Source organism: Chiloscyllium plagiosum, chromosome 7, assembly GCF_004010195.1.
Source record: "Chiloscyllium plagiosum isolate BGI_BamShark_2017 chromosome 7, ASM401019v2, whole genome shotgun sequence".
Lineage (NCBI taxonomy): Eukaryota > Metazoa > Chordata > Chondrichthyes > Orectolobiformes > Hemiscylliidae > Chiloscyllium > Chiloscyllium plagiosum.
Window position 1 is genome coordinate 26,626,736 of NC_057716.1, and position 25,156 is coordinate 26,651,891.

At 41.6% G+C, this 25,156-nt stretch overlaps 1 protein-coding gene across 4 annotated transcripts in view; it reads left to right on the forward strand.

The window, feature by feature from the left end:
* Positions 1-25,156, forward strand: part of LOC122551426 (partitioning defective 3 homolog B-like) — a 979,113-nt gene that overhangs the window by 914,033 nt on the left and 39,924 nt on the right. For all 4 annotated transcript variants that reach the window (XM_043693310.1, XM_043693308.1, XM_043693311.1 and 1 more), the window contains one exon: positions 11,140-11,219. In XM_043693310.1, coding sequence (XP_043549245.1) covers positions 11,140-11,219 — 80 coding nt within the window. The remainder of the gene's footprint in view (positions 1-11,139; positions 11,220-25,156) is intronic.

The following is a 25,156-nucleotide window of genomic DNA, read 5'->3' on the forward strand; positions in this document are numbered from 1 at the left end:
ATCATCAGACAAACTGTACATACTTACCATTTGACAGTAGCTGTTAAAGTGGCTGTGATTCTGAGCTTATAAATTTCAGAACACAGTAGCTAACTGCTGTTAAATGGAGGCATGGTTTGCTGTAAGAATAGAAACACACTGCCACATTTCAAAGGTAGGAGCCCTGATCCAAATCTCCTTTCAGGAATGTGGAAAGGACAAAAGAAGGCTTAGAGCGTCAATCTGCATGAGATTGGCTCTACCTGTGCCTGGATCTCAGCATCAGTGGGTAAACTCCCAATCCTGTAAAGGTTCTGTAATTCTTGGTCAGAATTCTTGCAAAAAGAGGGCACGGGTTGTTCTGTCAGTGCTTTAGACACCAGATCCCAGAGACGGAGAGAAACTCCAACTTTTCAGGGAATGCTTCTTCATCAGCACCTCCCAAACCCATACCTACTCACCAGCCATGCATATGAATAGTTAAATAGGTGTCTCATCTCCTCCAGCATGCCAATTTGGAAATACATCATCCATCCTTCGTTGATGGAACTCCTTAACCATGTGTGCTTTGGAGCACATCCCCACACAGGCAACAGTAGTTCAAGAAATTGATTCATTTTCTGAAGGGTAAGAAAGTTCATATGCAATAAAATGTTTGCCTTGCTGATGACCTCTGTAATGATTGTAATAAGGTCATAGAATTTGAGCTCCCTGATTGGGGCTGTTAACCTGGTCCAATCAGGGAGCTCTGGCTGACCGATTAAAAACAGGAGTGTCAGAGGTTCTTTTAACTCTGGCTCTAAGAGAACCGGATCAGTGTCTAGCACTTTCCACATGTAAGTAAAGGGTGACTTGGTGTAAGGATACCATTATCTGTGGAGTAATTTCAATCCCTATATTCCAAATAGGTAGACCACACAGTTGAGAAAGCTATTGGAATCCTATCCTTCATTATAAGAGGAATTGCATGTAAAAGTAACAGTGTAATCCTTCAATTATACAGTGAATTGGTGCGACATATTTCAGATTCTGTGTGCAGCTTTGGTCTCCTTATAGACGAAAGGATGTTAATGTGTTGGAGGAGGTTCAAAGGAGGTTTACTAGATTGATACCTGTCATGGGCGGGTTGTCTTATGCAGACAAGTTAGAAAGACTGAGGTTGCTTCCACTAGAGTTTAGGAGAGTGAGGGACGACTTGTATAAGATCCTGAATACTTTTGACAAGGTGTACCCTTGTGGGTCAGCCAAGAGCTAAGGGGCACTGTTGCAAAATTGGCAGAAACTTTTGTTCTCAGAGGGTTGTGTAACTTTAAAAATCTGCTTTCACAAGGCATTGGAGGCGGTGTCTTTCAGTACTTTTCAAACTGGGTTCTTGTGAGGGAACAGAATTGAATATTAATATGGAGGTGGGCATGGGTGGAAGGGAATGTGGAATTCGAAACACAAGCAGATCAGCTGTGATCTTATTGAGTAGCAGAACAGGGTCAAGGGGCCGAATGGTCTGTTTCCACTCCTCTTTTAGGGTTAATGTATTCTAGGAATACATGTTAAAAATCATCAAAGATCACTGATGAGTGACTCGGTATTTCCCATCTCTAAGCCCATTATATTTTATTATAGTTATGCTTTATTTATTGAAATGAGAATCCCATAAAGCGCAAAATGGATTAGTATGATGATGGTGAAATTATCAACCGACAATAATTTTTCATGTGATTTTTGTGGTAAGGCTAGTAACCAAGGATTGATGTTTCCGTTTCATTAGAAAGTTCGGGGTCAACCAGAGAATAAAAATCAGCTGTGTAGCAAAAGGTAAAGCTTCACAATGATGGTTTGATATCACTATTCACAGTTACATAACACATACACGGTTCCACCTCATTAATCCAGCTGTCAGAGACTGAATCGCCAGATTAAGCAGTCTGCCACCTTGATGAAGTTCATACTAATTTATGTATGCTTGTTTTTGAAACCAGTTCTGTCATGTGTTGAGCTTGACAAATTAATGAGGGTTGAAGTGGAGACATGAGATTTTTATAGGATCCAGTGTTTTTTCAGTGATGGCGCAATATTTCACATGGCATCAAAGGTGCTTTAGTCTAGAGAGGAAAGATTTAAGAAAAGAAAAGCAGCCAACAACGCCTTTGATTCAAATCCCATTTGAAAGACAGTATCTCCAACCGGGTGGCATTCGGTCAGTACTCCACTGGATTATGTATAACACGAAAACAGACCCTTCAGTCCAACTCTTCCATGCTGACCACATATCCAGAATTAATCTCGTCCCATTTACCAGTATTTGGCCCATATCCCTCTAAATCTTTCCTATTCGGGTATTCCTCCAAAAGCCTTTTAAATGTTGTAATTGTACCTGCCTCTACCAATTCCTCTGGCAGCTCATTCCATACATACATAACACTCTGCATGATAAAGTTACCCCTCAGATCCTTTTATATCTTTCCCCTCTCAACTTAAACCTATGTCTTTTAGTTTAGACTTCCCTATACTGAGGAAAAGACCTTGTCTATTCACCCTATCCATGCCCCTCATGATGTTACAAACCTTTATAAGGTCACCCCTCAGCCTTTGAGGACCCAAGGAAAATAGCCCCAGCCCATTCAGCCTCTCCCAATACCTCAAAACCTCCAATCCTGGCATTATCCTTGTAAATGTTTTCTGCACCTTTTTAAGTTGAACTACATCTAAGTATATATGTTCTGCTCTGATTTGCAATACCTCACATTTATCTAAATTTTTCTCTATCTGCCACTCCTCAGCCCACTGGCTCATCTAATCAAGGTCCCATTGTTCTCTTAGATAACTTTTGTTGTCACCTGTAAACTTCTATATTCACATCCAAATCACCTATGTAAATGATAAAAAGCAGTGGACTCAGCATCCATCCTTGTGGCACAACACTGGTCACAGGTGCCGGTCTGGAAAACAACCCTCTGTCTCTTATCCTCAAGCCATTTTTGTATCCAATTGGCTAGCTACTCCTGGATTCCATGTGATCTAACCAATCAACCACAATCAATAAAGTGCGGCACTGGAAAAAGCGCAGCACGTCAGGCAGCATCTGGGGAGCAAGAGAGTCGACGTTTCAAGCATAGCCTTTCATCAGAACTGGGGAGGGGGAAGGGGCGCTGAGAAATAAGTGGGGGCGGAGCTAGGGGAAAGATAGGTGAGATGGTGATAGGTGAGCAAAGGTAGAAGGTGATTGTGATTGATCGGTAGCAAGTGTGAAGCGGATAGGTGGGCAGGAAGATGGACAGGATAAGAGGGCGAAGCCAAGTCAGAGGGTTGCATCTAGGATGGAGTTGAGGGAGGGCAGATTTGGAAACTGGTAAAATCAGTGTTGAGGCCGTGTGGTTGTAGGCTCCTGAGGTGGAAGATGAGGTGTTCCTCCTCCAGTTTGCGGGTGGCCCTGTTTAGATGGTGAAGGAGGCCCAGAATGGTCATGTTATCAGGGAGTGGGAGAAGGCGTTGAAGTGGACGGCCACAGGAGGGTGGGGTTTGTTGGTGCATACAGACCAGAGATGTTCCCTGAACCATTCCATGAGGTTGCACAGAGTCTCTCTGATGTAGAGGAGACCACATCAAGAGTAATGGATGCAGTAAATGAGGTTCAAGTATATGCAGTCTACTGTGCAGAGCCTTGGCAACGCTTTGCTGAAGTCCATGTAGATAACGTCCACTGCCCTGCCTTCCTCAATATTAGAGTCATAGAGATGTACAGCACGGAAACACACCCTTTGGTCCAACTCGTCCATGCCGACCAGATATCTTAACCTAATCTAGTCCCATTTGCCAGCACTTGGCCCATATCCCTCCAATCCCTTCCTATTCACATACCCATCCAGATGCCTTTTAAATGCTGTAATTGTACCAGCCTTCACCACTTCCGCTGGCAGCTCATTAATTATACGCACCGCCCTCTGCGTGAACAAGTTGACCCTTGGTGCCTTTTTATATCTTTCCCCTCTCACCTTAAACCTATGCCTTCTAGTTCTGGACTCTCCCACCCCAGAGAAAATACCTTGTCTCTTCAGCATATCCATGCCCTTCATAACTCTATAAACCTTGATAAGGTCACCCCAACCTCTGACACTCCAGGGAAAACAGCCCTAGTCTATTCAGCCTCTCCCTATAGCTCAAATCCTCCAACCCTGACCACGTTCTTGTAAATCATTTTTGAACCTTTTCAAGTGTCACAACATCCTTCTGATAGGAAGAAGACCAGAATTGCACGCAATATTCCAAAAGTGGTCTGACCAATGTCCTGTACATCCGCAACATAACCTCCCAACACCTATACTCCGTGTTCTGACCAATAAAGGAAAGCATACCAAACGCCTTCTTCATTATCCTATTTACCTGTGACTCTACTTTCAAGGGACTATGAATCTGCACACCAAAGGTCTCTTTGTTCATCAACATTCCCCAGGTTCTTACCATTAAGTATATAAGTCCTGCTCTGATTTGCTTTTCCAAAATGCAGCACCCTCACATTTGTCTAAATTAAACTTCATCTGCTACTCCTCAGCCCATTTGCCCATTTGATCAAGATCCCATTGTAGTCTGAGGTAACGTTCTTCGCTGTCCACTACACCTCCAATTTTGGTCATCTGCAACTTCCTAACTATACCTCCTTTGTTCACATCCAAATCATTTATATAACTAACGAAAAACAGTGGACCCTGCACCAATTCTTTTGGCACACCACTGATCACGGGCCTCCAGTCTGAAAAGCAACCCTCCATCACCACCTTCTGCCTTCTACCTTTAAGCCAATCTGTATCCAAATGGCTAGTTCTCCCTGTATTCCATGAGATCTAACCTTGCTAACCAGTCTCCTTCTTTGTCACTTCTTCAAAAAAAACTCAATCAAGTTAGTGAGTCACGGTTAAAGGGTCTTGGATTCAGAGACCCATGCTAACAATTCAGCCACTCTGTTACAAATACGCCAAACACGTGTCTAATAACATACAACAAAAAATACATTCCTGCTAACGAGTCCCAACTACATGTCTAAATTTAATGATAACACTTACAAATTCTTTCCTACTCATTGAGATACTTCTCCACATGTCACCCCTAATATGTGCAAAATTAAAAGATCACATGCATGGATTCTCACTTGAACAAAGTTTTTGATATGCTTGTTCTATGTCCAAAATTGATACATATGGGTTTGTGTGGAAACTCTACACTTATGTGCATGTTGTCTTATGTCAACCACTCCACATGTCAGTGTACATTAAAGTGATATGTTCATAATATCATCATGGTATCATAGCCTGCAACCTGAGGATGTAACGATCTCCCTGTCAGAGGCCAGTCCATCTTAAGATGGGGCCACTTGATGCATGACACATTGAAGGAAGCATGCTGTTCTTTGTAACTTAATAACTCATTTAGCGATTTTTGAGAAAATTTGTAGCTCAGGTTGATAAGTTTGTAAGTTAGCTCGCAGAGCTTAAAGGTTTGTTTTCAGACTTTTCGTCACCATACTAGGTAACATCATCAGTGAGAGTCTCCAATGAAGGTGGTATGTCCCGCCTCTCTATTTATAGGTCTTGGATCCTTAAAGTGGGTGGTGTTATTTCCGGTTATGTTTTTCCAGGGGAGGTAGATAGGATCTAAATCAATGTGTTTATTGATGGAGTTCTGGTCAGAGTACCATGCTTCGAAGAGTTCTCATGTGTGTCTTTGTTTTGCCTATCCTAGGATACGTGTGCTGTCCCAGTCAAAGTGGTGTCCTTCTTTGTCTTTAAGTATAGAAACTAGTGATAGTGGGTCATGTCGTTTGGCGCAGTTGGTGTTCATGTATCCTGGTGGCTAGTTTCCTGCTAGTTTGTCCGGTTGTAGTGTTTCCTTTCACAGTTCTTGCATGCTTTACATCTTGTAAATCATGTTAGTTTTGCTGGTAGTATCTAATGGATCCATCAATAAACACGTCAATTTAGATCCTCCCCTTGGAAAAAAAGAACCAGAAATGACATCACCCACCTTAAGAAACCAAGACCGATTAAATAGAGAAGTGCTTCACCAGAGACTCTCTCTGATGTTACCTAGTATGGTGACGAAACATCTGAAAACAAACCTTCAAGCTCAGCGAGCTAACTTACTACTGAATAACTCAGAATCTAACTTGTGACTGCAATGGAGCTGTATTAATGATCTTTTGAATCTTTCCGTACCATGATACCTATGTTCATGTTCCTATGTTACAGGAGCTAACATAAGCATTGGTATGTCAAGTACAAATGGCCCTGCTGGATAGTGATAGTTCAGTGCATCTGGTTTGCTGGCTTATATGGAAAATGAGCTTGTGCACAAACACTGACACAGAATTATTAGCAATTGTCCAACTGATATTGAAAATGGAAAAAGAATTCAAATTCTTGTGTGAAATTCAACACTATTTTCTGTTTCGTTCACTTGCAGTCAGCAAAAAAGAAACGAGAAAGCCTAGTGAAGGATGCGATGCACACAAAATTAGAATGCAATCTGAAAGCAAATTTTTCCTTTGCTGTTTACAAGGAAATTGTGCATAAACTGATGGGATACTGCTGCTTTATCAGAGATGTTATCTTTTTGATGATGGGTTCTACCATCTGCCCTATTTGATGGATTGAACAGATCCCATCGCACTGTAAGGAGCAGGAGAATTCTGATACCCTGGCCAATATTTATCCATCATTAACATCTGTTTTTAAACTGGTCATTATTACATTGCTACCTGTGAGAACTTACTGTGCACCAATTGGCTGCCATGTTTTGATATCACAATAGTGAATTTCTGCAACAGTATTTTATTGGCTGTTAAGTATTGGAAAAAACTTTATTTTTTCCCACCTTCCTATCTACCTTTAAAATCTTTCTTAAGATCCTACTATGTGACCTATCCTTTGGATTTTCCTGCTATTTCACACCTTACTTGACACTTACTGAGCACTCTGCAGTACTCTCTGGGACATTTCACTAGATGTAATGAGCACAACTTATAATGCAAGTTGTGGTTGTTCAAGAGAGTGGATTTGAACAATGATCATTATTGCTTACATGAGCACAGAAGACAAATAGACCATTGGATTGATATGAGTTATTTCCCCCAAAGAGAAATGCAGCCACTGTTATTAATCAATCATTTTCTGTATGGTTATGAATGTCTGAAATAGTTTGAAGTATTGTATTCCAAGCCAATCAAGACTGAGCAAGAGCTGTTTCACATGACTCTTTAACAAATTTATGGGTAAATGTTTGGCATTGAACACTGATCTGACACAATTAATTCTACAACTGACCTTTAAATCTGACACTATATACATTGCATCTAAATAATTGCTTCATTTATTCTGACCCATTTCTTCAGTAAAAATCAGTAAGAGCAGGAGAGTTCCGTTCAATAATTATTCTATATGATAATTCAAAACAAACCCTTAATGTTTAAAAGAAAATCAATGTTAATGCATAAAGTCATCTTGATCCATTGTTTATATTATTTCTTGCTTTGTTTGCAGTTTTTAGTTTTCATACTAAAATTAAAACCTCAACTGAAGACACTGTTATCCTTGGGCTAAAGAATGAATGATAACCAAATCTACCTACAGTGATCTTTTGTCAAGCTCCTCAACTTGGATTTCTTGAGAATTTGTGTGTTTAAATTACCAGTAGCATCTTCCAAACCCACAATCTCTACTATCTAAAAGGAGAAGCAGATAAATGAAACCACCATCATCCTGACTTGGAAATAGATTGATGTTCCTTGAGTCTCACGGGATCAAAATCCTGCCTAATAGCACTGTGAGACCCCCTCCACCAAACGGACTGCAGCGTTTCAAGAAGATAGCCCACCACCATCTTCTTCAGGGCAATTAGGGATGGGCAATAAATGCTGGCCTGGCCAGTGACACTCACTTTGTGTCTTGAGTAATTATCAAATCCATAACCATTTAGCACAGAAATCCTCCTCCTTCCCCAAACATTCAAACCTCTCTTGCCTTAAGTTCCAAGAATCCTGGGGAGTGCCGATTCTGGTGTCAAAGTGAAAGTTTGCTCACTCAGCCAAAAATGTAATGCAGGCGAGTTTCTCATCCTACCATCCTTCAAAACGCCAACCATTCACTTCAGTGAGTTCACTGGAAAATCTCCAGTTGGCAGCACGGATGCAACACTGTGGCTGTGTGTCCTAGATTACTGACTCCATCTTTTCGAAGCCATTTCCTTTCTGCTCCTCGTAGCTGCTGGTATCATCTGTGCAGAGATGTTTTTGTTATGCCCACGTCAGTTTATATTGTCACTTGGGTATAGCTAGAGATTGTTTTTTGCACCATTCCCTGTGGTCAGTCCAAAACACCAGTAAGGTTATCCGACTTTTCAATGTTTATTACATTTAATGTGGGGTGACTTTGTTTCACCCTCCTTCACACAAATGTCAGTGAAAATGTGTAAATCTCTCCCTCCTGGAAAGATGTTGAGGTTAGGTCAACTGGGTAGTTCAAAATTAGATTTTTGCTCATATTAGGGTTTAGGTTAGAGGTTTCTTTGCCACCACTCTATGGGTCATAACATAAAATGTTTTTAATAAAATGAATAATAGAAATACAGTAAATATTTTTCCTGCTACCAAGGTGTTAATTAAATACTTCATCTATATCAGGTTTAAACAAAACAAATCAACCAGGTTTCTTGGTGAACACAATTATTGGTTTATTATGAAAGCAAAACGTGTTCATTAAAGGTGCAACAATTGATTCACATCAGTAATATAGAAGTGTACATGTTTATTCCTCTGAATGTCCCCAAAGCTCACACATAGACACACTTTAGGAAAAAATACTCTTTAGAAAGAAAACACATTTCTCCGCACAGATTGGTTTACTTAAAAAAAAACACTCTGGCTAGAAGGTTATTTATTTAATCTTCTGCAATTACAAAATGAAACACAGAGAAAAGTGCAGGGTCAGTATGGGGAAAATGACCATGGAGGATCCAACTTTTATCCTCTCAGACAGCTAAAACCAGTCTGGGCATCACATGCACAAAGTTTTATCCATAAGGACATAAATCAACCTTCTCCTTGATTCAGTCTCTGTCCTAGTCAGGTGCAGCCACCTCCACAGACAAATTCCACCCCCGTCATACCAGCTGGCAATGTATTTCAGAGGCTCATTACTCTCTGTGGAAAGATAGACTGTTTAACATCCAGTCTGTTCCTTCCTTATTCATTCCACCAAGGACATGCAAGTCCTGAGCCGCCTCCATCGCCAAACTCTAGCCCCCCAATGCCTGGAGGAAGAACGCCTCATCTTCCGCCTTGGGACCCTCCAACCACATGGGATCAATGTGGATTTCACCAGTTTCCTCATTTCCCCTCCCCCCACCTTATCCCAGATCCAACCTTCCAACTCGACACTGCCCTCTTGAATTGTCCTACCTGTCCATTCCACCCTCTGCTCCGACCTATCACTATCACTCCCAACTTCATTCGCATTCCCAGCTACCTTCCCCCAGCCTCACCCACTTCCCATTTATCTCTCAGCCACCTCGGGCCAGCCCCTCATTCCTGATGAAGAGCTTATGCTCAAAACATCGACTCTCCTGCTCATTAGATGCTGCCTGACCGGCTGTGCTTTTCCAGCACCACACTTGTCAACTCTGATCTCCAATATCTGCGGTCCTCCCTTTCTCCTGGATACATTACCCAGTTAAAATTTATGAGCCTTGAGTTTACCTAATGAGAAAGGGAGAGACAAGCTTTTTTTCAAAAGTTGTCCTATCCTTCTTTGAACCAACAGACAATGTGTAGCTGATTCTCTTTCTTGTGGGATGTCAAGTAGATTTTCAAAATGCAAATGAAAGCCTTTTCTCCTCACATATTTTTAATCAACCTGTTCAAGCATTTTATGATACACCTTTGGAACAGGTGAGACTTGAAGCCTGAGGTAAGGACACTACCACTGTACCATAAGAACACTTTTCACTCAATTCACATATGTTATGGCACACATCTCTGGGGCAGGTGATCCTTGAACTCAGAGCCTTTGGTCCAGAGGTAGGGATAGTATTGAAGCATTACAAGAGCCTTCAAATATGTTATGACTCAGTTCCAGGGCTGGTGAGACTTGGACTCAAACCTTCTGGCCCAGAAGTAGAGTCACTACCACTGTACCACAATAGCCCATTTTATTCGAAAACTTCACTTCAAAAAAAAGTTGTAATGCACCACTATAGTTTAAGCGCACAATTTTCTGTTTGTTAGGTCAGCTCTTTCACCACAATAAGCCTCAGCACCAGTTGTGCAAGGATAAGTATCATTAATTTTGTTTTAAAACAACAGACAGGAAGCAACACATCATGTTTTCACACCGGGATACCAAGCTCCTGTATACCTTTATAACATATCATTGTTTGAATGATGAGGAAAACTATTTGACTAATGTTTTGTCAAGATGTGCAAAATTACTTGCTATTGGATTTGTTGTTTGGCTGACAGGGCTGTTTTGTTGGGTGTTTAAGTACTGAAAGGAGCATTGTTTAGTGCCCATCCCTCATTAACTTTGAGGAAATAGTGGTGGTAAAATGTCTTTTAAATTATTGCAATGCTATTAGTGTGGCTGGGGGGGGGAGGGAAGGGAAATGTCCAAGATTTCAACTTCACTGGGGTCAGAGTGTTGTGTGGCCTGCATTGAAATTTGTAAGCTGCTTGTATTCCCCCATATACCTTACTCTTTGGAAGTAGTAGAATTTGCGAGTTTGGGAGATGCTGTCTAAGAAACCTTGGCAAATTGCTGCAGTGTATTCTGTAAGTAGTACGCACTGCATCCGTAGTGCATTGCAATGGGTTGGATTAATTTCTTTAATGGACTGGCTTGGCTCACAGAACAAACTGGTGGGTTGTCAAGCTGACCAAGTTTAGTCAGCTAGCAAGTTAAGATAAGTTGAGGCAGTTATGTTGGATTGGTTATTCACAGGCTAAATGCTTTGCTTAGTTTTCTGGATTGGTAGGCTACATTGAATTGATTAGAAGACTAGGTCAATTTGGTTAAGTACTTACATTTTTTGGAGGAATGTCTACCCTACTTAGAAACAATCAGTGTGCTTGTATGTCATATGCTCAGATATTGTCATTAATAATCAATGCATTTGTTACAGATACAGGCTCCTGCAAAAGGACCAAATGGTCGACCCCAATATGAAGAGCTGGAACATCATCAGTACACTACACTACCAAGGTAAGGTGAACTGAACCAATAACAATACCCTTGTGCAGAGCTACATTCCATGAGAAATGAAAGCATAAAGAGCAAAAAAGTCATTGGTCTGTCAGCCTGAAAGCAAAGTACCTGCATTTTGAAAACCTCAAATGAAAATAGAAAATAGTGAAAACATTCAGCAAGTCAGAAACAGTATCTTTGGGGAGGGAAAGAGAGTTGACTGGATGAGATTTGAACTCACTCAAAATAAATTCACTTACCCAGTGTAAAATTGCATCCAGTATTTTAGGTGGTTGATCCTTTATCAGAACTGGAAAGAGTCAGGGGGGATGTAACATGTTTTAAGGAAGTAGAGATGCAGGAAAGCGTGGAAGAGGTAGAGGGAAGGTCAGTCATGGGATGGAAGGTAGGAGAAGTTAAATGATGGCAGAGATGATGGTACAAGGCACAATGAGTTGCTAATGGGCTGAATGGCTTCTTGCTGTGACTCTGTAAAGATCTATCAAGATTATGAAAAAGACAATGTCCAATTTCACAATAGATAGAACCTGTCTAATCCTTTTCAACTCATAAAAAAATGGATTGTTAAAGTTCCTTTCAGTCCTCAAGAATAAGTTAAACCATTTTGTTAACTTTTCATTTTACATTATTCCTCCTTGATCTATTGCTTTCTTCAGCATGATATTCCCAAGAGTCGAATGGCCTTGGGCCCATTATCTCTGTCTGTAATTATCCTGTTGTCATTTTGTTCCCAACCAGTTATTCATCCAGCTGTTGGTTTATAAATGCATCTGCTGCTCTTTCTGGGTGTCAGCATTCTGGAGGTAAAACATTCCACTAGACCTGCCTGAAGTTTGGATTCATTACAACACTGCTTTCAGTGATCTCTGCCTTAATCTTCAAAAATAATGTGTAATCAGATCAGCTCATCATCAAAACTGATCATAGTTACCTGCATTAACTAATCAGTTTTTGTTTAATCGCAGCTACCATGTAAATCACATAACATTGTGTTTTTGAAAAGTATTTCACAAGATCTAGTTCTTAATGCAAACATAATGGGTGGGGTTTTCTGTGTGAGTTTGCGAACACAAGGCTGAAATGGTGATCAGAAGTGCACAGTGTTTTGGGCAGTCAATGTAATTTAGCTCAGTATGACCAACTAATGGCCAGAGTCCAGCTAAGAGGTCTGTTAAAGCTGGATGGCCTATCAGCTTAAAAGCAGCAGCAAGAATTCATGATGGGTAAGTTAGTGACATTGTGGGGCAATGTAGCATTGCCAGTCCACCTAATCTGCACATCTTTGGACTGTGGGAGGAAACTGGAGTACCCAGCGGAAATCCACGCAGACACTGGGAGAATGTCCCAAATCCACAAAGGCAGTCACCCAAGGCTGGAATCAAACCCAGGTTGCTGCTACTGTGAGACAGCAGTGCTAGTCACTGTGCCATCCCAATGGAATGGGCAGAAGTCAATTGGAATTGGCATCACTCTCCCAGTGCCCGTATGAAGCACTCTGGCAGATTTTATAACAATAATTTAGATCGATGCTGAAGAGTGAGTTCAGCCAGTTTAGCCCACTCCCTCCAAGCCAGGATGGAGCATCTAGTGACACGGGAAGTTGGGATACGTAGGATGTTATACGTTCATGGCAAAATGTGGGGATCTGGGTGGAGCAGATTACAGCTCGCAGAAGATATTGCAGCTGTGTGAAGTGATTTATTGCAAGTGAAGCATCAGTAGTTAAGGTAAAGGATGAGAGTAGTGGCTGCTTGTGTCTGTGACAGAAGGAATGTTGAAAGGTTACATGGCAATCTAATTCCAGTACCACTGGTATATCAGAATTCCAGTTTAGAATATTTCTATCTGTATCATTTGCAGCTGTATTGAAGACAGGCCAGTTCACAGCACAGTCGGGACTTGGCAAGGGGCTTTATTCTTTGCAGCTTGACCCTTGAGATTGAGATTTTCTTGCCACTGATGGTTCCAGTATCTCTCACTTCCCTGCCAGCTACACCTTAGTTATTGTGCACTGACAGGAGTGAGACAAACTAGGGCAGGACTGTATTTATTTACTGTCCTGATAGCCAAATTGATCACAAAAAACCACTCATGTCATGCTACCACCTTCTAGGACTGTACTTCCATTAATGTTTCCCCCCCCCCCCCAAGTATGTTCTTATTAGAGTCGACAATCCTCTCCACACCACAGGTGACCTATGGCTGTTTCGGCACCTAGATAGGCAGATGGAGGCTCTAAGCTTGCCAGATGGTTACTGGCTCCCAGTCTACAGCCTGGAAACAACCAGGGAGCTAAACTATCCCCCATTGCCTCCACAAACCAAATCCAAGAGAATCAAAGTTGGCCTCCAGTGACAGAGGCTAAAAGGCCTTTAACTGAGTAAATTGACTATCCAATGTTTGAGGGTCCTGTTGTCTTCCCAACAGACCTTTGGGATAATGGTCTGTGACAGAAGGCTGCTGAAGACCAGGACACAGGGTGGTTAAAATAGAAAGATTGCAGAAAAAAACTTACAAAGAGAGAGTGGAGGGTTTGAGCTATTAGGAGAGGTTGGATAGACCGGGGCTTTTTTCCCTGGAGCATTGGAGCCTGAGGGGTGACCTTACAGAGGTTTATAAAATCAGGAGGGGCATAGGTGAGGTGAATAGCCAAGGTTTTTTCCCTAGGGTAGGGGAGTCCAAAACTAGAGAGCATGGGTTTTGGGGCAAGAGGGGATAGATTTAAAAGGAACCTCAGGGCCAACACTTTCATACGGGTTGGTGCATGTGTGGAATGAGCTTCCAGAGGAGGTGATAGAGGCTGGTACGGTTACAACATTTCCAAAGTACTTGGACAAGTGCGAGAATAGGAAAGATATAAACAGATATGGGCTAATTAAGTTTGGGATACCTGATTGGTATGGAGGAGTTGAACCAAAGGCTCTGTTTCCATGTTGAATTACTCTATGACTCTGTAACTCTAATGGTGTGAAATTCCCCATCAATGATAGAACACCTATGGGAGTCAGAGAGGAATTTTCAAATTTTTTTTCTTTATCATGAATCAGACTCTGATGGCTCAGTTCGTCGACATTGCTACCCCTGAGTCAGCAGGTTGTGGGTTCATACCCCACTCTGAAGACCTGACCATTAAAAAGTTAGGTTACGACTCTCAGTATAATACTGAGAGAGTGCTATACTGATAGAGTACAGATTGACTATGCTTCACAAATAGTTCATCAGCTGCAAAAGTTTTTAGGCATTTTTTCTTCATTGTGAAATGTCCTCTATAGTCTTTTCTCTTTCTTTTCCCTCTTTCTGTTCTTTCTTTTCCGCACACTTGTGAAATTCTGAGCAACTGAACCTGTAAACAATGCATCGTTGAAACCCAACACAATGAAAACATCCCCAGTAGCATTAAAGGGAAATTAAAATGACCTTTTGAGGACTCGAATTGCAAATCATTCCAGGCAGTGATCTTAAAAATAATCAAACTCCTCAGTTTATTTTTACTTTATAACTTTCCAAGTAAATGGAGAGCTGAATGGAGGAATACATTAGAATCCTATCTTTCTGCCCTTGGATATCAATCTAAATCTGTTCCAAAGTGAATAGTCAGCAAGTCATTTCTACATGACAGCTGTTGGGCCTCCCAAAGGATTGGTGCAGTATTAACTCAAGTTCCTCATGGCTCTTGTTGAATAGTCTCAAACAATCCATTATTTGTCGGTAATTAGACAGCTTCCTTCAAGAAATACAGAGAACTTATCCGATATGTGAATATCAAGGTATAACAAGGTAGAGGATGATCCTTGGAGCAAAAGTGCATGGAATTTATAAGGATAATGTAGAAGGAATTTTATTGACGTGCATATGTTGATCTCAGCATTGCTCATGGTTGCCATCACCTAGGCAGAATGTGTTCCAGTGCCCTTCCTGAAAACGTACATGCACACATATACATAGACACAAGCTTATGTTCCAGTAATCGAAACAGCAGGAAATAGATAGTTATTAAATAGCTTGCAAAGGATATTCTGTGTTCAGTGCGTTAAGGGACCAGCTTTAAATGTTGACCTTTATAATCTAAGATACATTGTATGGCTTTGTTACATGACGAAAATCTCAACACCACAAGTATTTTCTAAGATGGTGCATATTATTGCGACATAGAGTAATTGTATGTTGGACTTAAGACTTTTGCATGAGTGTCAACAAGACATACAGTCCAGCCAATAAGACCCCAGGAACAGGGTTTACTGAGCTAAGGAATTTCTGACGATGGGCTCTGGCCCAAAATGTCGATTCTCCTGCTCTTCGGATGCTGCCTGACCTGCTGTGCTTTTCCAGCAACACACTCTCGACTCTGATCTCCAGCATCCTCCGACCTCACTTTCCCCTCCCTTTCTGAGCTAATCCAAGGCCATGGTCAGTCACTGTATTTGCATCAATGTCCCAGGGCTGTGTAATAGAGTGAGTAGGATGTTGGTCAAGAACCTGTCTTTGGAATGGCATCACGTGGGCCTTGACGTGTCAATATCGTCTGCTCCCCTCTCAATTTTTTTTGTGTGTTTCTCTCCACAATGATTTCCTTCCACGTTCTTCCTAGCTTTCTCAAACTCTTGCCAAAAACAAATGAGTTGTTGTATACATTTGAAGATGCTGGTGCTGCTATTTAGAATGGATGTTGTTTTGCCTGAAACATAGAAACAAGATGAGGCTTTTTAGCCTCTCAAACGTGTTCTATCATTCAAATAGGCTGATCTGCAGTTTAACTCCATCTGTTATGATTCTGTTGGTTCTGCTTCCTTTAATGCTTTTTCCAAATATAAATGTATCATTTGAAGATTTTAGAACAAAGAACATTGCAACACCAACAGGCCCTTTGACCCTCGATGTTGCACCAACCTATGGAACCAATCTGGAGCCCATCTAACCTACACTATTCCATTTTTATCCATATGTTTAACCAATGACATGTAAATGCCCTTAAAGTTGGCAAGTCTACTACCGTTGGAGGAAGGACGTTCCATATCCCTACTACTCTCTGAGTAAAAAAACTACCTCTGACATCTGTCCAATATCTATCACCCTCATGCTAGCCATCACCATCGGGGGAAAAAGGCTCTCACTGTCCACCTGACCTAACCCTCTGATTATCTTGTATGTCTCAGTTAAGTCACCTCTCAGCCTGCTTCTCTCTAACGAAAACAGCCTCAATTTCTTCAGCCTTTCCTCATAAGACCTTCCCTCCATACCAGGCAACATGCTAGTAAATATCCTCTGAACCCTTTCCAAAGCTTCTACATCCTTCCTATAATGCAGTGACCAGAACTGTATGCAATACTCCAAGTGTGGTCACACTAGAGTTTTGTACAGCTGCAACATGACCTCATGGCTCCGAAATTCAATCCCACTACCAATAAAGCTAACACACCGTTTGCCTTCTTAACAACCCTATCAACCTGGGTGGCAACTTTCAGGGATCCATGTACATGTACACCAAGATCTCTGTGCTCATTTACCCTATCAAGAATCTTGCCATTAGTCCAGTGCTCTTTCTTCCTGTTGCTCCTTTCAAAGTGAATTACTTCACACTTTTCTGCATCAAACTCTATTTGCCACCTCTCAGCCCCGCTCTGCAGCTTATCTATGTCCCTTTGTAACCTGCAACATCCTTCAGCACTATCCACAACTCCTTAGTGTTTTCTGCAAATTTACTAACCCATCCTTCTAAACCCTCATCCAGGTCATTTATAAAAATGACAAACAGCAGTGGCCCCAAAACAGATGCTTGTGGAACACCGTTATTGACTGAACTCCAGGATGAACATTTCCCATTATCCACCACCCTCTGTTTTCTTTCAGCTAGCTACTTTCTGATTCAAACCGCTAAATCACCCTTAATCCCATGCCTCTATATTTTGTGCAATAGCTTACCTTGGGGAACTTAATCAAAGGCCTTACTGAAATCCATATATACCACATCAACTGCTTTACCCTCATCCACCTGTTTGGTCACCTTCTCAAAGAACTCGATAAGGTTTGTGAGGCATGATCTATCCTTCACGAAACCGTGTTGACTATCCCTAATCAGCTTATTCCCTTCCAGATGATTATAAATCATATCTCTTACAGCATTTTCAAACACTTTACCCACAATCAAAGTAAGGCTCACTGGTCTATAATTCAGTGTTTTGTTTGGTTGACAAGCCTCTAGCCATGCACTCCAACCTCAAACTATTGTTTGAAAGAAAGATTTTTAGAATTGGATTGTCATTTAAGTGAAGAATTACATCCAGACATCACCAGTAAGCAACCAAGCATAAACTTTATGATTGTACTTTACTGGGCTTACCTAAGATACATAAGTTAGCTTTATCTACTGTATAATGGAAAAGGATTGACATGTTGACCAAATCTGATGGTGATCACTTCCCTATCACATACTGTTGAGAGAGGTTCACTGGACTGAAATCTGGATTCTGGTTCCATACACAAGTAAATTGGTGAAATTTAGGATTCCCTGAACCACAAGAGATGGTACCACACTACTTAAAGATATACCTTTTCAATTAATTGCTTTGTAGCATTAGATGCAAAAGAAAAGAGACTTGGACTTGTGCAGTACCTTTCATGACTTCAAAATGTACCACACACTTCACAGCCAATTATGTACTTTTAATATTGTTGTAACCATGACAACCGATTTACAACGAGCAAAATCCCCAAACAACAGAGATACCAATGAATAGGAAATCTACTTTTTAGACTTGGATGATAAATTACTGTTATTTCAGGACACTGGTGCACACTCCCTGGCTCTTCTTGGAAACAGTAACACATCCTCCCGAGAATACTTGGGGACTCAATTCAGAGCTCCAATCAAAAAACAGCATCTTTGACAATGCAGCATTTCTTGCAATACTGCCCTAGGAAAGTTGGTCAAGATTGAGTTATTCTGTTAGAACATAGATCAGTACAGCACAGTACAGGCCCCTTCAGCCCTGAATGTTGTGCTGACCTTTTATCCTACTCCTAGGATCAAACTAACCTACATACCCTTCATTTTACTATCATCTATGTGCTTCTCCAATAGTGGCTTAAATGTCCCTAATGTATCTGACACTATTACCACTGCTGGCAGTGCATTCCACAATCCACCACTTCCTGTTTCAAGAACATACCTCTACCAACTCCCCTAAACCTTCCTCCAATCACCTTAAAATTTTGCCCCCTCATAATACCCATTTCTGCCCTGGGAAAAAAAGTCTCTGGCTATCCAATCTATCTATGCCTCTCATCATCTTGTACACCTCTATCAAGTCACCTGGTTAGACTAGATTACTTACAGTGTGGAAACAGGCCCTTCGGCCCCAACAAGTCCACACCAACCCTCCGAAGAGCAACCCACCCCCCTACATTTGTGTGCAAACTCCACACAGACAGTCGCCTGAGGCAGGAATTGAACCAGGGTCTCTGGTGCTGTGAGGCAGCAGTGCTAACCACTGTGCCAACATGCCACCCGTCATTCTTTGCTCCAATGAGAAAAGCCCTAGCTCCCTCAACCTTTCTTCATCAGACATGCCCTCCAGTCTAGGCAGTATCCTGGTAAATCTCCTCTGCACCCTCTCTAAAGCTTCCATATCCTTCCTATAATGAGCCAACCAGAACTGAGCACAATATTCCAAGTATGGTCTAACCAGGACTCTACAGAGCTGTAGTGGCTCTTAAACCCAATCCCCAAACTAATGAAAGCCAATACACCATATGCCTTCTTAACGACCCTATCAACTTGGGTGGTAACTTTGAGAAATCTATAGACATGGCCCCCAAGATCCCTCTGTTCCTCCACACTACCAAAAGTCCTGCCTTTAACCCTGTATTCTGCATTCAAATTTGACCTTCCAGGTTGAACTCCATCTGCTGCTTCTCAGCCCAGCTCTGCATCCTGTCAATGTCCCATTGCAACCTACAATATCCTCCACAGTACCCACAACTCCACCAACCTTCATGTCATCGGCAAACTTGCTAACGCATCGTCATCCAAGTCATTTGTAAAAATCACAAAGAGCAGAGCTCCCAGAACAGATCCCTGTGGAGTACCACTGGTTACTGAGCTCCAGGTTGAATACTTTCCATCTATTACTATTACCCTCTGTCTTCTATGGGCCAGATAATTCTGTCTCCAGACAGCCAAATTTCCCTGTATCCCATGCCTCCTTACTTTCTGAATGAGCCTACCATGGGGAATCTTGTCAAACACCTTGCTAAAATTCATATACACCACATCCCCTGCTTGCCTTCATCGATGTGTTTTCTCACATCCTCAAAGAATTCAATAAGGCTTGAGAGGCATGACCTGCCCCTCACAAAGCCATGCTGACTATATCTAATCAAGCTATGCTTTTCCAAATAATCATAAAACCTGGCTCTCACAATCCTCTCCAATAATTTGACCCTGACTGACTGGTCTGTAATTCCCAGGTTTATCCCTATTCCTTTTCTTGAACAAGGGAATAATATTTGACACCCACCAATCATCTAGTACTACTCCAGTGGATAGTGAGAATGCAAAGATCATTGTCAAAGGGCAGCAATCTCTTCCCTTGCTTCCCATAGTAACCTTAGGTATATCCAATCTGGTCCAAGGGACTTACCTATCCTCATGTTTTTCAAAATTTCTAGCACATCCTCCTTTTTAACATCAACCTTTTTGAGCATATTTCATGCTGTCCTCACAAACGACAAGGTCCTTCTCACTCACGAATACTGAAGCAAAGTATTCATTAAGGACCTCCCTTACCTACTCTGACTCCAGGGACAAGTTCCCTCCAGTCTCCTTGGTAGGCCCTACCCTCACTCTGGCCACCTTCTTGTTCCTCATATAAATATAGAATGCCTTGTGGTTTTCCTTAATTCTGCCCGCCAAGGCTTTTTCATGACCCCTTCTAGCTCTCCTAAGTCCATTCTTCCTGCTTACCTTGTAACTACCTAGAGCCCTGTCTGATTCTTGCTTCCTCAACCTTCTTCCTCTTGACTAGATGTTCCACATCACTTGTCATCCAAAGTTCCTTCGCCCTACTATCCTTTCCGTGCCTCAGTTGGACAAAACTATTCAGCACAAGCAGCAAGTACTTCCTAATCAAGCTCCACACTTCTGTCATGTGTTTCCTGAGAATATCTGCTCCCAATTTATGATCTACAGTTCCTGCCTAATAGCATTGTAATTCCCCCTCTCCCAATTAAATACTTTCCCATACTGTTTGCTCCTATCCCTCTTCATGACAATAGTAAAGGTCAGTGAGTTGTGATCACTATCACCGACATGCTTTCCCACTGAGAGATGTGACACCTGACCTGTTTCGTTGCCAAGCACCAAATTCAATAAGGCCTCCCCTCTAGTCAGCCTATCTACATATTGCGTCAGGAATCCTTCCTGGACACAAATTTTGCTCCATCCAAACTATTTGCACTAAGGAGATTCCAATCAATATGAGGGAAATTGAAGTCACCCATGACAACAGCCCTGTTTCTTCTGCACCTTTCCAAAATCCGCCTCCCAATTTGCTCCTCCGTATCTCTGTTGCTATTGGGAGGGAGGTCTATAGAAAACTTCCAATAAAGTGGCTACTCCTTTCCTGTTTCTGACTTGTACCTATAATGTCTCAGTAGACAAACTGCCCTCGAAGATCTACCTTTCTGCAGCTGTAATGCTATCCCTGATTAGCAATGTCACTTCCCCACCTCTTTTACCTCCCTCCCTATTCCTTTTGAAACATCTAAACCCTGGAATCTTGTGTTCTGGAGCAGGACTTCATCCCATGACCATCTGACTTAGAGATGGTGAAGAAGCCCAGAACACAGCTTTCTCTTGGCATTCCTTTTATCAGCACCAAGCAACTATGGGTCACATCAGAGTACTCCAAGTGATCATTCTGAAGTTTGTTTCCCAACCCCTATTGAAGGATGGCATGAAATGAGCATGGATAGGTGCTACAAGAGTTGCTGATGCAATACTTTCAGGAACTGTTGATAGTTAAGGTGAAATCCTCCAATTATTATTCTCAAGTAGGCTCGTCAATAAAAGTAAAAGCTAGTTCTTCATTTTCCAAGCAAGATTGAGGGATACCCTCCAATGACCATTTTAATGGAGCTATGTGTTCATGAGTTATTGAGGGGCAGGAGGAACTTGCAGAGAAAGTAATGTACGTTTCATTTTGAGCCAAGTGAATTGTAATCTGTTGCATAGCTCTCACTCAAACCCAAGAAAACAGATGTTTTACAAGCCTACCCATTTTTGAAACAAAATCAGAGGGCTCTAAGCAGGGGAAGGAAGTAAGCTTGTTTTTCATGGAGTTACTGAGCTTAGGGGATTTGTGGTGAAATAATTTTAAACTGTGTTACGGTGTAATACTTATCTCAGGAAATTGTAGTTAAACTTTAAGAATAGACTTCAAATTCTTGTCTTAAAAAAATACATATGCCCAAAATTCATTGTTGGTGATAAAATCAGTGATATTAAGAATTAAATCACCAAAAATCCTTCAGATGAAAGTTATGATATTTTTAATATTTAAAAACAAAAGAAAGACACATGATGCTTCTGTGTTTGTGAGCAGCAAAGTCTGCAGCTGCACGTTCTCATTCTTGATTGCACATGCAGTTCACTGATACAGGTAAAGGGAAGAAATAACTGATTTGGTTTGATTTATTTATTGTCACGTGTAGCTAAGTATAGTGAAAAGCTTTGATTACAAGCAGTACAGTCAGTTCATAGTAAGCAAGGGCATACAGGTCATAGGGGGAAAAACAAACTTAGCCAGGAGCAGGTTACATTGCACAGGGCTTTTATTAGGCAAGATCACCATTAGCTGGATCAGCATCATTTGAAATTAGAGAGTCTATTCATCAGTTTAATAGTGGCCGGGAAGAGGCTGTTTCTGGAGCCAGGTGTGTGTGTGTGTGTTCAAACTTCTGTATCTTCAGCCTGAACTCCTCTACACAGACTTTTCAAAATGTCAGTATATCCCTGAGTAACTAAGATGATGTGCATTTAAGTGTAGATAAATAAACAGACACAATTGGTCGATTGAAAAATCACTGAAGGTACTGAATTGTGATGATACAAATTTGCAATGCAACAATAATTCTTTACAGTTAAAGACCATCATGACAAAACAATAAAAAGGATTGCACAATTATGAACATTTCAGTCTACAATAATTGCAATATTTTATGAAATTCAGGGCTCCTTAATTTCGAAAATAAAAGTAATCACTGTTGAAGGACCTTAGCCAATTTGCATGCAACAAGCTCCAACAAACAGCAGTGTGGTAATCTGGGTTATTTTTAATAACTCAAGTCTCTGGACTGGGACTTGAACTAAGAACCTTCCAACTCAGTCTCAGCAGCAGCTGACTTGGTAGGTTTATTATGTTTATGTTGCTCGTTCTAGTTGACCACAGGTTCAAGTATACAGCATGTTTTCAGAAAGGGTTTTTGAAAATGCCAAATATACAACAGCTTTAAAGAGGCAGGTGTGTACTTCATAATCCCAATCCTTTAATAACCCACTGCAAGGAAAGTCTCTGAGTCCTTTTCTTAGAAATCCAGGGTTTTCATTTCTGGAACAATATCAAATTATTTTGTTTAAATTATTGAATGATACAGTCTGGACAATAAAAATGCATTAGCTTCAACCAGAGTTGAAATAATTCCATTAATGCCAATGATTGCAGCAGTTGTGAATAAGCAATGATTGTAGATTGCTATTCACTCGAGAAATATTCATTTAGTGCTCCATTGCCCATGTCAGTATTGATCCTGGAAGTTGCCATTGATTACCCAGGAGAAACCTAGAAACTGCAGCACAGTACAAAACAAAAGGTGGAGAGACTTGCATTTCCAGCATCCTTAATAACGTAAGGATGTCTTAAAGTGCTTTACAATCAATGAGAGCCTTATGAAATGTAGTAACTGTTGTAATGTAGGAAATGCTGAAGCCAGTTTATGTGCAGGAAGGTCCCATAAATGGCAATGTGATAATGGGCAGAAAATCTATTTCAGAGACAAACAAAAGCAGAAATTGCTGAAGAAACTCTACAGATCTGGAACTATCTTGTAGAGAGAAAACAGAGTTAGCATTTTGAGTCATTTTCCTAGCTGCTATTGATTGTGAAAAAGGTAGTATTTATGTTGTTTAAGTGGAGTGGATGGGAGTAGTGAACGGATAAGTGGAGGTGGAGACCAAAGAGAGACAAAGACAGATGGACAAAGGGATTGCTGATAGTAAACCAGAGAAGAAGAGAAGCTAGGTATGTGATAATGGGGACCATGAGAGATTGAAAATGGTTGGCTGTACTGAAAGCGAGACCTGGGGTATTGGGGTAGAGAAAACACATGCAGGAAGGTGTTTATGTTCTGAAATTGTTAAACTCAGTGTTGTAAGGTACCAGGCAGAAGATGAGTTGTTGTTCCTGCAGCTTGTGTTGAGCCTTGCTGGAACAAAGACCGGAGTGTTGGAATGGAAACACGTGGTGTGTTAGAAGTGGCAGGCAACTGGAATCTCGAGGTAAGTTTTACAGATGGAATATACATGTCCCACAATGCGGTCACCCAGTCTGCATTTTGTCTCCCCAAAGTAGAAGACACCACATTGTGAGCATCAACTATTGTAGACTAGATTGAATGAAGTGCAGGTAAATCTCTGCTTCACCTGGTATGTGTGCCTGGGGTCTTGGATAGTGAGTAATGAGGAGGTAAACAGGCAAGTGTTGCACCTTCTGCAGTTGCAAGGGAAGGTGCATGGAGTTGGAAGATGTGGAAGGAGTGGACCAAGGTGTCCTGGAGGGAATGATCCCTGCAGAATGCTGACAAGAGAGGGGAGGGGAATGTATCTGGAGGTGGCAGAACTAGTGGTATATGATCCTATGCATGCAGAAGCTAGGGAAATGGAAAGTGAGGACCAGGGGACCCTATTGTTGATACAGGAGGGAAGAGAAGGAATGAGAACAGAATTGCATGAGAGGAGTCCAACACAGCTAAGGACCTGTTCAACTACAGTAGCAGGAATTCCTCAGCTGAGGAAAAAGGTAGACATTTCTGAGGTCCCCTGCGGAAGGTGGCATTATCAGGACAAGATATGATGGAGAACTGAGAGAATGTGATGAAGTCTTTACAGGAAGCAGGGTGTGAGAATGTGTAGTCCAGAAAATATAGACTTCAATGGATATGTCATAATGGATATCAATGGCCACCCTATCTCCAAAAATGGAAATTGAGATGTCAATGAAGGGAAGGGACCAAGGTGAAGTTGAGAACGGACTGGAAATTGGAAGTGAAATTGATAAATTTCTCCAATTCAGGACAAGAGAGGGAAGGAGGACCAGTGATGTTACCGATCTAACACAAGGCGGACTTCGGGACAGGCAGCAGTGAAAAGTGGCCGAGCAGAGGCTGTAGCTAAGTTCGGTACCCACAGGGAGGGCCTCAACCGGGACCTTGGGTTCATGTCACATTACAGGTGACCACCATTGCACTATACAGTTCCCCAGCTGGGAGGGAACCCTCCTGTCTGTTGATTGTTGTGTGGTGCCCATTCATCCGTTGTTGTACTCCTACACACACACACTCACACACACACAGGCACTCCTATACACACAGACACATATATACACAGACGTGCACACAGACACCCACACACATCCTTACAGGCACACACACTCCCACACTCACACATGCACCCACTCACAAACTTAAGACACTCTGCACTCACTACAGGCACACACATACCCTTTCTCACACTCACAACCCCAACCCAGACAGACACACACACACAGACAAAGACCCACATGCACACATATATTCTGTGGGGTGAATTTGTACTTGCAGAGTTACATTGTACTTTGCTCAAAAACTGCATGCATTCATGTAAAACTCTGTTATCTCACTTT